Source organism: Ornithodoros turicata, unplaced genomic scaffold, assembly GCF_037126465.1.
Source record: "Ornithodoros turicata isolate Travis unplaced genomic scaffold, ASM3712646v1 Chromosome34, whole genome shotgun sequence".
Taxonomy (NCBI): domain Eukaryota; kingdom Metazoa; phylum Arthropoda; class Arachnida; order Ixodida; family Argasidae; genus Ornithodoros; species Ornithodoros turicata.
This window is the reverse complement of record NW_026999361.1, coordinates 1,316,649-1,331,712: the sequence shown is the minus strand read 5'-3', so window position 1 is coordinate 1,331,712 and position 15,064 is coordinate 1,316,649. Positions and strand designations below refer to the sequence as shown.

Genomic DNA, 15,064 nt, shown 5'->3' with positions numbered 1-15,064 from the left:
TTTTCTGCATTTCGATTACCTTCTTCGCTGTGAAATTTTCAGTGCAATTTCACATCGGTGTAAGGCACCGTTTTTTTCAACGTTTATCTACAGGGTGTCTACCACCCTGGAAAACCTGGAAAACAGAGAAGTTTCATGCGACTGGAAAAGTCAGGGGATTGTTAGGGAATTTGCAAAATACGCAGCTGAAGTCAGGGAAAATCACAGACAAGTGCTGTCACGGTCCGCAGTGAATCACGAGTGCTGATGAGTGGTTGAGAAGCCACGCCGTAGAAACGTTGCGTGAAGTAGCAGTTCGCCAACACGACAAGCTCAGAGGCGGAAGAGTATTGCAGTCTTATTAATTTCTCAATAAATGATCCGTTTTATGAGGCATCTGGTATCAAAACGGAGCAGCAGGCACCAAGTTCCCTTTTGTTCTGGTCAGGGAATTCGTTTGAAACAGTCAGTGAAAACCTGGAAAAGTCAGCGAATTTGAAGGCTACAGTTGAGTAGACGCTCTGATCTGGGATGACCTGTTGCAACCCCTCTGAGTTTGATGTTAAATGATGGGCAATGACGTGATGTCGAGTTTGACGTTTAATAATGGGTTATGACTGGAGGCTCGAACACGTGAGCCATAGTCTTGCCCGCGGTGACCTGTTCTGTGGACCGCGGGCCTTTAACCACCAACGACAACGAAGCTATCCTATAAAAAAAATCACTAAGTAGTACGACTAAAACCAGATTTTCAGATAGTATTTTTACCCTCGTCGGGTGAACTGCCCTTGTCCATATTAGACAGAATATACGCGTGTGAGCTTCACGAACTTACTGACCCAACAATCTGGTGTTCATTTTGCAGCCTGGTAAACCACGAACGGAACTACTGGAGAATTGAGATTCTCACATCTATTTAAATACAGTAGCAGACCCATTTTCTTGGGCTTCAATATAGGCCTGGCACTGAAACCGAAACTTCCCCCCAAATATGTAAACTGGTCCAGTTCGAACTGGCACCACCTCACTTCCAGTTGCTACCCGTCCAGCTTGAACTGGTACCAGTTCACTTTCCAGTTGCCCCCAGCCCAGCTTGAACTGGTTGCACACAGTGCCCACTTGCCACCAGACCAGCTTGAACTGGTACCAGTTCACTTTCCAGTTACTTCCAGCCCAGCTTGAACTGGTACCTGTTCACTTCCCAGTTGCTACCAGTTCAGCTTCAACTGGTACAGTAAAACCCGCGGATAGCGATATCGCGTATAACGATATCCCTCGTAAAACGATGGTTCATAATTTTACCGTCAAAATATACATTGGTTCTATGGGGAAACGACCCGCGTATAGCGATGGAGACCACGGTTCCGAGTATTCGTATAACGATGTTGGACGCTGTCCCGTGCGCGTAACCACGCGGCGATTTTCGCCGCGATAAGATACAGTAGAGTCTCGATGCTACGAATCTCACGGGGTAGCGGAAAAAAATTCGTATCATCCGAAAGTCACATCAAAAGAATTAAACCAAAATAAAAATTGAGGCAAGAAAATAGACAGCGACTGTTCATTTTCCAATACTGTCAGTGAAAGAGATAGGTGGTAACGCTTTTATGTCTCCGTATTTGGCCAATGCTGCTCAAATTCGCGAGATGATTCAAATGGCCTAGCACGTGCTTTCCACCCGCGAGTCGCGCGACCGTGTTCTAAAGCGAGCTTCTCCTACAGCACGCAGGCGTTAGGTGAAGCCGACTTGCGGAATGGTGACGTGTAGTGTTGCCAGAAGTTGTCCTGCTATGTTGTCTGACTCCCTCCACGAGTTGTGATCGCTGTTTTACCAAGCCACTGCGATGTCACACAGCTTCGCGTTTTTTTTAGCATCTGTTTCTTTTTCTTTTGCTACACGCGGGGTGGCGCGCGACTTTTTCTGGACGCGCTATTTCGGTCAGCCCTCGTTTAGCGATGTACCCCGTATAACGATGGAATTCGCGATTACCGTCAATATCGTTATACGCGGGTTTCACTGTACCACAAAGTGCCCAGTTGAACTGGTACCAGTTTACTTTCCAGTTGCCACCAGTTTGGTACCAGTTGGTTTCAGTTGACCACCATTTGGTGCGAACTGGGAACGAGCTGGTACCAGTTGACTTCCCAGCTCAAATTTTCGCCTGGGGGAGCCACCAAATCAGTTCAAATTTTTAGTGAGGAGCATAGATCCACTTTATTTAAAAAGCCTTCACGCAGAACAACAATCCTTGACGGTGCGCTTTGCACGCCTCGCCCTTGTAATGTATCCTGTACTGTAATGTATCCGCAGTTGGCACGCAGCTAAAAGCGTCTAGAAAGGTTGTCTTGCCATTGACTGGGTAAGGTGTGAACTAAAATGCGGGGAAGACGAGGCAATTTGACTATCCTTGCGTTTGCTGATCTAGAGCGAGGGAGGCTCCGCCTCCTGGATGCCGTCCAATAGGAGGATGTGGAGGGCAGGCACTTCCCAAGCCTCTGCTGTCACCTAAGAGATGGCGCTGCATTACCGTTGTTGCGCGTGTCGCAAGGCTTCTGCCATGGCGCATCAACCTAACCAATTGCTTCGCCATCCGTTAACCAGCAGCTGCCGCTGTTCTGCCTGCCGCAAGTCTTCTGCCATGGCGCACCAATCTAATCAACGGCTTCGCCGTCCGTTAACCGGCGTACGCGCGACTCCCGCTTGGCCTGGTTCCCATGTTGACGGACGGCGAAGCCGTTGGTTAGATTGGTGCGCCATGGCACAAGCCCTGCGGCAGGCAAAATAACGGAAACTGCACTCGTGTCAAAGCCTCGTCCAGCCGTTGGTTAGATTGTTGCGCCATGGCAGAAGCCTTGCGACACGCGAAACAAAAGCAACGCTGCGCCATCTCGTAGACGAGAGCAGAGGCTTGGGAAGTGCCTGCCCTCCACTTCCTTCTATTGGCAGGCATCCAGGAGGCGCAGCCTCCCTCGCTTTTGGTCAGGAAACGTAAGGATAGTCACTAACCCCTCCTCCTGTCCCCCACCTTCCTGCTGTCCTCTCTGCATCTGTCGACCTCTGTACACCACTCATAGCCACGGTTGCTTTGCGGTGCTAACACGGAATAAAAAAGAAAAGGCGATTGGTGTGGGGGAGGAAGACAGAGCAAGACATTGGGAGAACGGGGAGAGGTTGACGTTTAAGTCAGGCTAGCGTCTGCAGCGAAGCTTAGCAGTGCGTTGTGGGCTTTCCATCGGACGTGAGACTGTACTTTGGGGGACAGGACTTCGTCCAGGGATCCGAGCGACGTCAGGGTGCCTTGAGGGAGTCCCGCGGTCTTTAGTGGTCAGGGCAGTCCGGGATAGTGTGTGCCAGGTCGCCGTGACTGAAGCAGGAGTGCCAATATAGTGACATGGCGATGCCCATCTTGTAGAAGAAGGCTGGGGTCGAGACCGACTTGTATCTTAGCTGATGCAGCAGCGTTGCTTCCTACCGGGTGAGGTCTTTCACGGTGCATGGCATGGAGAAGAGATGTACCTGGGGTTAGGTCGTGAGGTGGGTCGAGAACCGTTTGTGGTTGCTCCCTGGGTAGCAGGGAGCCAGGATGTCAGGTGGTAGGGAGGGGGATTTGGTGGCGATGCCGTCCGCTCTCTCGTTCCCGCTGATTCCGATGAGGGATGGTATTCACTGCAGTTTAACTGTAGCGTCACTGCATGTTGGTGAGCTGCTTCCAGGTGTCCAGGATGGAATGTGCCAGTTCGTCATCCTTGCGGGGTTTGCTAATCCCTGTAGGCTATAGCGTGCTGTAGGCCTGGGCAACAAAAGGCCGCTGTGCTGCTGCACTGTCAGTGTGGCTTATTGAGCCATCCACAAAGATCTGTAGGGCTTCCCCGTGTCTGTCGAGGATCGCCACAAGGGTGAGTGACTTGGCCACTGTGCCCGAGACTTTTCATGGAGACTTGGCAGCGAGCAGAGGGGTTTAGCAGAAGTGCGCAGGAAGGGAGCATCGTCGTTGCGGAGAGCGGGACGCTTGCAGGCCAGCATTCACTACGTGGAGCTCTCGTGTTGTCTGAATCGTGATCCCTTGTGCCTGCGGATTCTACGGATGATTTCCTTGCCTGCCAGGGATCAGTGCAATCTGTCGTACTGCCAGAGTTGCCGCTCCATGGCAAGTAGGCGGACAGGCATTGAGTTCATCACCCGTACGGTAGCTCGCTTGAGGATCGCTTTGGGAGGCTGAGCGCCATCCGCAGGCCCTCGCGGTGTGCAGCTTCTAGCTCCGCCATCTTCCCCAGTGGCCGGAGGGCGCAGGGAATGGCGTATAGAATCCGGGAGAGCACCAGGGAGTTGTGCATTGTGGTCAGTGTTTTTGAGTAGCAGTCCCAGTCGGTCCCCCGAAGGCGCTGCAGCATGTTTCCGAAAAAGGCTACGGTGTTCTTGATGACCGCGTGACCAGACCGCTCCGGCTGAGCTTGTGGTCGACGGTGAGGCCGAGGAAGCGGTGGGTCTTGACTTGGGGGATGTCAAATCCTTGGTGGTTGATTGTCACATCCCTTCGGTGTCTCGTTTTGAGGATCACGGACCTAGATTTCTCCGCCGAGATGAAGAGTCCTACGTCGTCTAGGTAGTTCGCTGTTGCGTCCGGGCAGCGTAATTCCAGAACACTACCCAGTGCAACAGACCGTGCTCTCTCTACTCTTAGCGGATGATAGGTGATGCTCTGGCAACCTACGTTGGCATGGCGACGCCCTGACGCCATGCTTTCGGAGTGGTTTCAAATATCGTTGGAGGAAAGAATGCAGGGATCTTTCATCAGCGTACCCTTCCACTTCTACGGCCGAGCTTTCTATAAGCTGTGTTAAATTGCAGATGCTGACTGCGTGGTGCTTTCCAAGTGGACTGATTGTGTTAAATCTGGACCTGTGATTCACGATGAAAAGAAGGATACTTCTTCGGTATGGGGCTGAGAGTGGTCAGCCAGTTTTAATGGCTTGGTACTCCTAAGGTAGGATACAAACCATGCATAGACCGTCGACGAAGGCAGCCTTTTCATGTTCATTATTTGAATTGAACTGTGAGAAAAATGTGTCGTGCATTTGGCAAGCTAGCAGAGCCAGCAGAGCTGCGAAGACTCGTGGTGCTTGTAGTGTGATGATTTACATCGAACTGAGATGATAGCAACGTTTCGGGAATCGCGAATACATTTCTCAATGATAGAGACGTGAAATGCACATAAGACTCTGATATCATTCAGGCATACTCCTAGCGTAAATGGAAGGTACATACGTGGGCAGAAAACAGAATCAGAACGCAAAGGGCTGCTCTCTTTAGTTCTGAAAATAATTTCATATCACACAAAGGGTATGTTTCGGTATTGCTCTATAGCGACTAATTGCTGAGTATGTCTAAGGTATAATTATGTGTACGACGCGCCCACTGCTCTCACACTGTTTGTCGCATATTTATAAGTATCGCAAGCTGGAATTCGGTCAGCGAACATGTTCAGTTTCCTACAGAGAGCACCCGATCTGTTTGTACTTAAACGGAACAAGAAAAAAACCGCAATCAGCTAAGCTTTGCTGTTTTCGGTGTTTATATTTTCCTAGGTATTATGAGATAGAGCAAAGATAAGTGACAAAGAGAAGTTATCTTGTTACTTTATTATGTCGTAAGTCAATTCAGTTTTGTGCTACTGTAATTTGGTTTGGCGTTCATTTATACCGTGCTTCGAGAGGTCTCAAAGATTGTAAACACCGAAAACCGGAAGCCGGTTGTTCGTGCTGACGTAACAGCAAAAATATAGCAAATAAAAAGACCATAACAGTTCCCAAGCTCTAAGCCAGAAGCTGTGGGCCATTCTTCGTCATTTTACGCCACCACTACGTGTCTTGATACGATGTCTCAGCTGATATCTGGCATGGTTCACAGTTCAACATATCGCAGGACAGGAAGTCAAGCAATATGAAATTACAAATTACACGAAATTTTACCCACTGGGTGCTCCGCTTTATGTTTCTGATGCCATTGATGTAATCGTACGTACTAAATAAAAACGAAACAAAACAAAACCAGACTCCAAAACTTTCGCTGACGCTGAACTTTCGCTGAGACATCAACTGGAAAAGATATATGCTTTCTTTTTCTCCATCGATATTTGAAACCGGTGGAAATGCAGTAGCGTCTCGGCGTGGCCATGGTAACGCAGGTTGCCAGACGATCAGCTATCGCCCGCTAAAGCTAGACACAGCGCGATCCGTTGTACAGGGTAGTGTTTTGGAATTACGCGTCCGGGCAGCTTTCATTTGATCTTCATTAGGCCCATCTTGCAGCCGGTGCACCAGAGGACGATGCCGTCGGTGTACGTTGAGAGGTACACTGGAAGGTAGGCCTTGGGGAGGGCTTGTGGCAGCGCCGCCATCACAACGTTGAAGAGCATCGGACGCAGATCACTGCCTTGTGGGAGGCCTCCGGTCTGGCAAGGCTGTCCAAGGACGCCGCCATCCCAGGCGCACCCGTGCTGTCCTGCCAGTCAATATAGGGCCGCCACGAAGCGGGCTGTCTTTACGGCGACACCGATGCTGATGAGGCTGTTAACAGCGACGATAGAGGTGACATTGTGGAAGACCTGGCAGATGTTCATGAAGACAGCTAGGAGGGAGAGCTTTCGCTGCTCGGCGCTGTCTGCCGGGGAGGACAGTTCGATTGCACTTAGTCCCATTCTGAAGCCGGTCATGCAGCTGGGCAGCAGTCCGTTTCTGTCCAAAAACCACTGAAGTCTGGCTTGTGCCAGTCGTTCCGTCACTATTGCAGGAGGTGAGGGCGAAGGGCTGTTATGATGATAGCACGAGCTTGGGTTTGCCGTGTTTAGTGTGGGGATCATCACTGCTTTCTTCCATGAGGTTGAGACTTTACCAGTCTCCCATTTATTGTTGAGAACTGAAGGAGGCGGATCCTGGCCTGCTCCGTCAGGTACTTCGGGGCTTGGTACGTGATCCCATCATTCCCACGTGCGCTACGTCGACAGCAGCCCTTGAGTGCCTGGGTGAGATCTTCAGTGGTTAACGGCGGGTCCAGGTTTTGCGGAGCTTCGTCGAGGCGGTGGACGTCGTCTGCGAACCGTTCTGCTGTGTCTTCTGGTGACGGCCGGAGCGTTGCGGCTGCCGTTGTGAGGAGCACATTGTCCCTAGATTTTCCAGTGGGAGAGTCTATAGTCTTCCACACGAGCAATTTGGGAGTCCGAGGGTCGAGGGACTTGCAGAACGATGCCCCCCGCTGGCGTTGGAGGCCGATGGTGTGACGGCTGATGACTGCCAAGACATGCCTGTATTGTTGTAAATGCGTAGAGTTGCCGGTCTTCCTAAGGAGGCGTTGCACTCTACGACGGGTGGCCTGTAAATTCAGCAGCTTAAGGTCCGGGGTGACTTCAGTCTTCTTGTGCCACGTGAGTGCTACCGCGTTGGCTAGGCTGGTGGATATGGCATCTGTAATTAGCAGGTCGCAATTGTTTACTGACATCTCAACTTGTCCCACACGACTATCTTCCGCTGGACTCTGGGTTCTTTGTGCCGTGGTGCTCCGCAGTCCTGGAGGGTGATTAGCACGGGGAAGTGGTAGCTTCCCCATGTGTCCGGTTCCACGCACCAGGACAGCGTGACACCAGGGGAGTGGAGGGTGAGGTCCAGTGAGCTGTAGTTTACCGGTGGCCGGAAGAACGTGCACGGGGAGCCGTTGTTGGCGATGTACAGGGATTCGTTGTCGACGGCCTTCAGAATGTCTCTACCGCGGGCGTCTGGTTTTTTTCCCAAACGACGTTGTAGCTGTTCAAGTCGCCGCATATCAGTGGATGGCCGGGGCACAGTTTTCGAATTGACTGGAAGAACTGGTCGAAGTTGATTTTGGCGGAGGGGTGGACATATACCGACACCACGTCGAGCGATAGTTTGTGGAGGTGCACACGTGCGCCGACGAACTGGGTTGCGTGGGGATTGACGGGACAGTGACTTTGGAGTATCCCGTTATTCCCGCTGACCCTGCAGACCACATTCGCTGATGTCCACGATCGGGCTTGGGCAGCTCCGGAGTCGCAGCTGGAGCTCGGCGAGTTTCCCGCGTAAGCCTTTGCAGTTCCATTGTAGAATGGAAGGCAATGGCCGGCTGTCGGGCGTTGCAGTGGTGCTGCTAGCCATGTCCACGAGGAGGAGTGCGGGGCCGTTGTGGCTGTCCGCGGCGGAAGGTGTAACTGGGGCGTGTTCGGGCTTAGCGTTTTTGGGGCACTAGGTTGCACGCACACAGGATGTCCGTGGTGGTGTGTTGCAGTGTGTAGAACAAGTGCAAGGAAGGCACGCACGTCCGGAGGGAGCCAGGGACGGTCGTGCACAACCTCAGTACTGCGAAGGCGACGTTGATGAATGCAGTCGTCGTTGGAAGGGGCCTTCAGAAACCGCTTTTTTCAAGGGTGATGAGTGGTGAGGCACTTGCTTTTCGTGCTGTGAGATGATTTCGACTTGAACACCGGAAGGATTAGCCGTGGGGTTGCTGGGAGCTAACACCTGTTCTTGAACGAGTGGGGGCTGGGATGCTGTGCTTGCGGTTCCATAGCTTTCGCTGGAATCCTGCACAATGGCGCTGAACAGAACCGGGGCGGCGGAGTCGATAGCTGGAGCGGTGGAACTTGAGTTTTGCTCACGGCTGGGTCATTGCTTCCTAAGTTTCAACAGTATTCCGTACTTTAGCTTACCTTAGTATTTTTGTACAAGCTGTGGGTGTGTCACGACAGACTCTTCCTTCTCAAGTTGATTATCATCATCATTGTACGCATTTTCATAGGAGCTGTTTGCTGTCGTCTGCTACGGTAGTCGTCCGTCCGTTTCTGCACGTTCAAAATTCCATCGTCCAATCATGATGTAGACCTTGCCGGCCGATGAGTAGCGCCCCTAGCGGATCGTGCGGACACGCTCTTCATTGGGTTTGCCGATTATGACATGGCCGCTATAATCTAGTAGGTCGTAGGCCGACAGCAGCCGGCGCCCACTCAACGTCACGTCATAGAGCCGAACCACGTGGGGCTCCACTAAAGGACTTCAATTAGTTAGCCCCGCAAAATGCAAAGAAAACAAATTTTCGACGGTGCTGCTGTCCCTTGCCGGGAGAGGGCGCTATTCAGTCGAATGGCTAAGCCTTAGCAAATACTCGAGTGCTGGATCTGTCTGAACAAAATGGTAGATGACTATAGCGTTTCACTCTGTCATAAATAATGATATGATAAATATGATACTACATTTTTGTTCAATATTGTGCCTTAGTTCTATGGGAAAATGTTATGCTTACGCCAGTCGACTACAAGACTGTTTGCGCTCTCAATGTCCGATTTCTGCAATTTCAGGAGGAAAAGAAAGCAGTGGTAGGTTTCATATTAAGGACGAGCCCAGAGGCACTTGCGATCAAGCATCTTCAGGTTGCACCTCTTCAAATGCACAGTTCGAGATCTTCACAACAGCAGTTCAACCACGATTTGGAAATGCTGCACTAGTCACTACCGGGGGTCGACCAACTGAGGAACCTTCAGACCAGAGCCAGACTCAAGAGGCAGGCAAGTCATCGACGTTCCGCCATGAGAAAGACAGGCTGTACAGGTGCAACATTTGTTTGGCTGCATACATTGGCACTGGCCACTTGGATGTTCATCCCCAAACTCACAAAACAAAGACATTTACCTGCGACACATGTTCTGCGAAATTCCATCATACATCAACTCTGCGAGTGCATGCAAAGCGCTGCACAGGAGAAGGGCTGCTCAAGTCCCAGGTATGTGCAGTTGCATGTGCATCGAGTGCATACAAGTGCAAGCTGTGCCCTGCAGAGTTCAGCCACAGTATGTGCCTGTGGCGTCACAAGCACACGCACATGGGCAAGAAGCCCTACAAGTGTGATCTCTGTCCCGCAGAGTTTAGCCATGTCACGACCCTGTTCCATCACAAGCGAAAGCACACATGCGTGAAGCCATACTAATGCAATCTCTACCCTGCAGAGTTCAGCAAGAGTGAGAAGCTGCGAGATCATAAGAGGCCATACGAGTGAGGGGCCATACATTTGCCATCTCTGTCCTGCACAGTTCGGGCATAGCACGGTACTGAAGTATCACAAGCGAAAGCACACAGGCGAGAAGCCTTATAAGTGCAATATCTGTCTTGCAGAGTTCAGCTATGGCTTGAGCCTGTCGTATCATGAGCATAAACACAGAGGCAAGAAGCCCTATAAGTGTGATCTCTGTCCTGAAGAATTCACTAATAACTCGAGCCTGTTGCACCACAAGCGGACACACACGGGCGAGAAGCTCGATAAGTGCGATATCTGTCCTGCAGTGTTAAATGAGAGAGAGGGCCTGCAGCATCACAGGCGAACACACACGGGAGAGAAGCCCTATAAGTGCGATCTCTGTACTGCAGAATTCACACACACATTTGGCCTGTCGCGCCACAAGCGAAAACACACAGGCGAGAAGCCATACAAGTGCGATCTCTGTACTGCAGAGTTCAGTGGGAGGGAGAGTTTGCGGCGTCACAGGCGAACACACACGGGAGAGAAGCCATACAAGTGCGATCTCTGCGCTGCGGAGTTCAGCAACATCACGAGTCTGTCGTGTCACAAACGAAAACACACGGGTGAGAAGCCCTATAAGTGCGATGTCTGTACTGCAGAGTGCAGCCAGAGCGGGAACCTGTCGCGCCACAAGCGGGCACACACGAGCGAGAAGCCACACAAGTGCGGTCTCTGTCCTGCAGAGTTCAGCGAGAGGGCAGGCCTGCGGTGTCACAGGCGAACACACACGGGAGAGAAGCCCTATAAGTGCGATGTCTGTACTGCAGAGTTCAGCCAGAGCGCGAACCTGTCGCGCCACAGGAGAGTACACACGGGCGAGAAGCCACACAAGTGCGATCTCTGTCCTGCAGAGTTCATCGATCGCACGAAGCTGCGGTACCACAAGCGAAAACACACAGGCGAGAAGCCCTATAGGTGCACCCTTTGTCCTGCAGCGTTCACACGCAGCACGAAATTGCGGTGTCACGCAATTCAAACACACATGAGCCAGGGGCCCTACTGTGGGTGTTCTGCAAATCTGAGGCAGAGCACAGACCTCCAGGGTTACCTTAAGTGGACCTACATGCACGTGAAGAAATGCAACCTCTCTCCTGCAGAGTTCAGTCACAGTACAAACACACACCAGCCATAGAACCGGCAGAGCACGGACCCGTGGGTTCACAAGTGGACACACGTGGGATAAAAGATGTGCAAGTGCTTTCGGTTCTGTTGTGTTGCATGTCCTGAACCTCGAGACATGAAGTATAAAGTAAAGTAAATGAAGCAATTTTTCTTTTTTGATTCCGTGTTAGTGCCGCGAAGCCACTGTGGCTATGAGAGGCGTACTGACGTGGACAGATGGAGACAGGAGAGAAGGAAGGAGTGGGGGACAATGGGGTTCGTATGCGTCCTGGGTCGACTTCAGGGGGAACTGTTGCGCGTTCGTCATGAAAGTCATCGGAAAACACGGGGAAAACCTCAGACAGAGCAGCCGGTGGTAGGATTCAAACCCACCACCTCCCAGTCTTCAGCACGACCTTGGTTTCTACCAGGGTTGCGGAGTTGCCACTCCGAGTTTGGAATGATTCCGGAATCATTCCAGATTTATGAGAGCCCGGAATTGGAATGGAATGGTGAAAACTGTCCTAGGAATGGAATGGGAATGGAATTAGGCGTTTTTTGTCGCAGGCCGAATGGAATTTAAATGGACTGGTCTGGATGCCACACGGTCAAGGGCGAAATAACCTTGTCTTTGAGCTTTTTTCCGTGCTGGGTAATGTCAATCTCCTCTAGCACTGCTGGGCGACCCAGCACGGTTACCGGTCCCTTTTCTTTTATTGATGGAATTAAAGGAATGGAATGGGGTTGCCAAGCCATTCCAGGAGTGGGAATTGACCACCTTTTCATTCCGAGGAATTGAAAGGAATGGAATTATTACAAACCTCCATTCCTCGGAATGGAATGGAGTGGATGATCCCATTCCGTAACCCTGGTTTCTACCAAAGTGCTGCTCGTCGCGCGAGGCATTGCACAGGCTGTACAGATGTTATCTGTAGAGCCCAGATTTTTAGGCACGAAAAAACATTCTTTTAGGTCAGCCTGGCCCAATCCAGCCCAGCAACGCTCTGCGCTCAAAGCTCTTCTGACATTTCTGGACGCCATCGGACTTTGATCGTTATTGTGAAGGGGCTCGTTACTTTATTCCCCCCATTCCATCCAGCAATGGGGTAGAGTATCGCCTGTGGCGATGAAACTCCCCACTCTCCAAGGTCGAAAATAAAGTTGTTGTTGTTGTTTTAGGCGCCTATAAAAGGCACTGAAAGTCCCGATTTAGGCTCTAAAAATGGAATTATAGGCACTATAAATTTCCTTTTTTTTTCATTTGTAGCACTGAAAGTGCAAAAACAAAGTGAATAAATCAGTTCCATCCACGACAGCATTACCGTAAACTTGACGTTGTGACTGTTGTGCTGATCTTTTTGCTGCACAAAATGCAAAACTTATACATCAGGCTACGGTCACAAGGCTTCTAGCCACTGCCACCGTTCCACAACACTTTTCAGAAGGGGTTACCGCGGCCAGCGCACTGGCGATATGTGAGATTGGCTTCGAGCGCTTCGAGCATCGAAAGCTTTAGTCTAACGCGAAAGTTTGTTAGTCCTAGATTTTCTTTTAAGCCCCGCCTTCTATATTCATTTTCAGCATCAACACAAGGCTCGCAAGAGCTAGGAAAGATGGGTGGTCAAGTCTCCACACACTGGACGGGGCGTCATGTTCGCTCGTGCGACGTGCTGGTACTGGCTGCACAAAAGGAGGGCAGCATCCCCAGGGATTGTATCTACCTTCGCACGTCACATCCCCTCCGCAGTATTTTACCATGCCTCAAATTCGTTGTACGAAAAAAAGAGAGAGAGAGAGAGAGAGAAAAAAAAAGAAGGACCAAGAAAGCAGAAGGAAACTAAAAAGCCCTTTTTTGATGGAAGCACGCAACAGCGCCGAGAGTTATCGATTACAACGAAACCGTTCCGGAACGTGCCTATATTTTATAATAGCATCCCACGCAACAACAACACAATTCTCGAAGGGTGAGAAAGAATAACGAGGAAGCGACTGTACTGAGTAACCGGTTTTCAATTCCCAGCTTACACTCCAGTACCTTTGACTCACTCGCTTCGTTCGAGCGACATCGATGGTTTCAAAATGACGTGTGAGATGACCGATGTCAATTTCGCCTGGACGACGGAGGGCACTTAAGAGGGCATACCAGCTCTCCGTCCCAATGTATTTCCTATGGAACAGTTTTTATGCTTTCTCTCGGTAACCGCCGCGCAGATTTTGACGCGGGTCCTTTCATCATAAAGAGGAAGACGAGATAAAATTATTTACGCTACAGGATTTCTCATATATATGTCGTATGTATTTTACGGCGACGTCACGAATGCGAAAAAAATACACAATTTTTCTCCTCCCTCTTTGAACAGGTTTTATTAAACTTCTATAGCGATTTCGAAAAAACTTTCCATTTACTTTCTCTGGAATTATTTCAGGAATCGATAGACATCAAATTAATATGTCTACCACTTTCCGTTTTTATAAAAAGCATGAAAAGTGAGTACGGATAAATACCGTCTCAAAGCCCCGTAAACGGCGTCATTCTGTGTCGCCCTCTAGCCGTAGCACAGGAAAAACCGCGCGGAACATTTTGACCGTATCCATCCGCCGACCATGCGGCGCGCACGCGCACTGTAGTGCTCCCTCTCTCCTCTTTACTTTCATGGACAGCGGACTTAGAGCATGGCCTTGGAGACCAGAACAAAAGCTTACTTAGCTGCTCGTAAAGGGATTATCGTCAGCCAGCATTGTCGGGGGGGGGGGACGTTGGGTAGACGAGCCAGCTGGCCAATAAACCTCTTCTTTTTTCGGTGCGCTTATAGAGAAGTGAGATGAGTTTATTAGCTTGACATGAAACGTCAATTTGCTCGATTTTGCCGTTTCGGGTTTGTGCTTACTCAGTCAACTGTCTCATAAGGCTAACGAGAATCTCTCGTATTTACGGTTAGCGGAAGGCAGACTTCACAAACATTCCAGTAACGTTCAACAGGACTGCCCTGTAATGTTCGTAATGTTGAAACAGCCAGCAAGCGGATTACACACAGATAAATGTTTCTTAGGATAACGGCACTTAGAACTGTAGCTTTATTTGTTGTTTCTCTTTCTTTCTTTTATTGATCGATTTATTTTTATTTTTATCTTTATTATTTTATTTATTTATTTTTATGAACGCTCCACGTGAACCAATAAGAAAAATCGATCAAGCGACCGCTGCTAATTTCCGCCCACACAATGAGCAACAGTCTTTTCCGGAACCCAAATTCACGTTCGCGAAGCAAGGAAAACCAACGACAACCAACGACAGCGACGGGGGAGGGGGATATATTTATTAGACCAAAAGGAAACAAAAAACAAAACAAAAAACGGGCTAAAGGTCAATCAAACGGGACGTCGGCTTGCTATTCCAAAAATAAATAAATAAAATTAAGAAATAGGAGATAAATGAAACGGACGCGACGGAACAGCACGTTAGTTAGTTGATTATTAGGTTAGTAAAAGTTCGGAGTTTGCATTTTCATGTTCAGGTTAGTCTTAGTGGGCTTTGGCATTTTCCGCGCAGAAATAGCCAGATAACATTTATTTACAGTACCGCATTTTCCTGTGTATAACGCGCACTCGTGTATTACGCGCACCCCTAAAAATGAGCCGAATTTGAAAAAACTTCCATGCATAACGCGCGCCGCAATGTTGCTACAAGCTTCTGTACTGCCACCAGTATACAGAATAAACCAAGGCGGTGTATAATATATGTATACGCAGAAATAGCCAGATAACATTTATTTACAGTAGTTTATTTTTCAACTGGGACTTCGATCACGTTATTTTGAGATACGGCCAATTTTTCGAGACCGGTTCCCTGGATTTTCCATCTTTCGACAATCCTTGCTAGTTGCATGTTGGATGACCCAAAACCTG

The 15,064-nt window shown here is 49.8% G+C and overlaps 1 protein-coding gene across 1 annotated transcript; it reads left to right on the top strand.

Moving 5' to 3' along the window:
• The first annotated feature begins 8,095 nt into the window (after positions 1–8,095).
• On the top strand, positions 8,096–12,209 carry LOC135373892 (zinc finger protein ZFP2-like). Its single transcript, XM_064606930.1, has 3 exons — positions 8,096–8,192; positions 9,342–9,882; positions 9,959–12,209. The coding sequence occupies exons 1-3, from the start codon at positions 8,096–8,098 to the stop codon at positions 11,187–11,189; spliced, it is 1,869 nt and encodes a 622-aa protein (XP_064463000.1). The 3' UTR covers positions 11,190–12,209.
• Positions 12,210–15,064: the final 2,855 nt, after the last annotated feature.

Excerpts from the sequence above, each read along its gene's own strand:
- LOC135373892 (XM_064606930.1), top strand. The coding sequence starts at position 8,096 with ATGGAAGGCAATGGCCGGCTGTCGGGCGTTGCAGTGGTGCTGCTAGCC. Across the intron at positions 8,193-9,341 it reads GTGGCTGTCCGCGGCGGAAG|GAGGAAAAGAAAGCAGTGGT; the intron begins GTGTAACTGGGG and ends CTGCAATTTCAG. Across the intron at positions 9,883-9,958 it reads ATGGGCAAGAAGCCCTACAA|CCATACTAATGCAATCTCTA; the intron begins GTGTGATCTCTG and ends ACATGCGTGAAG.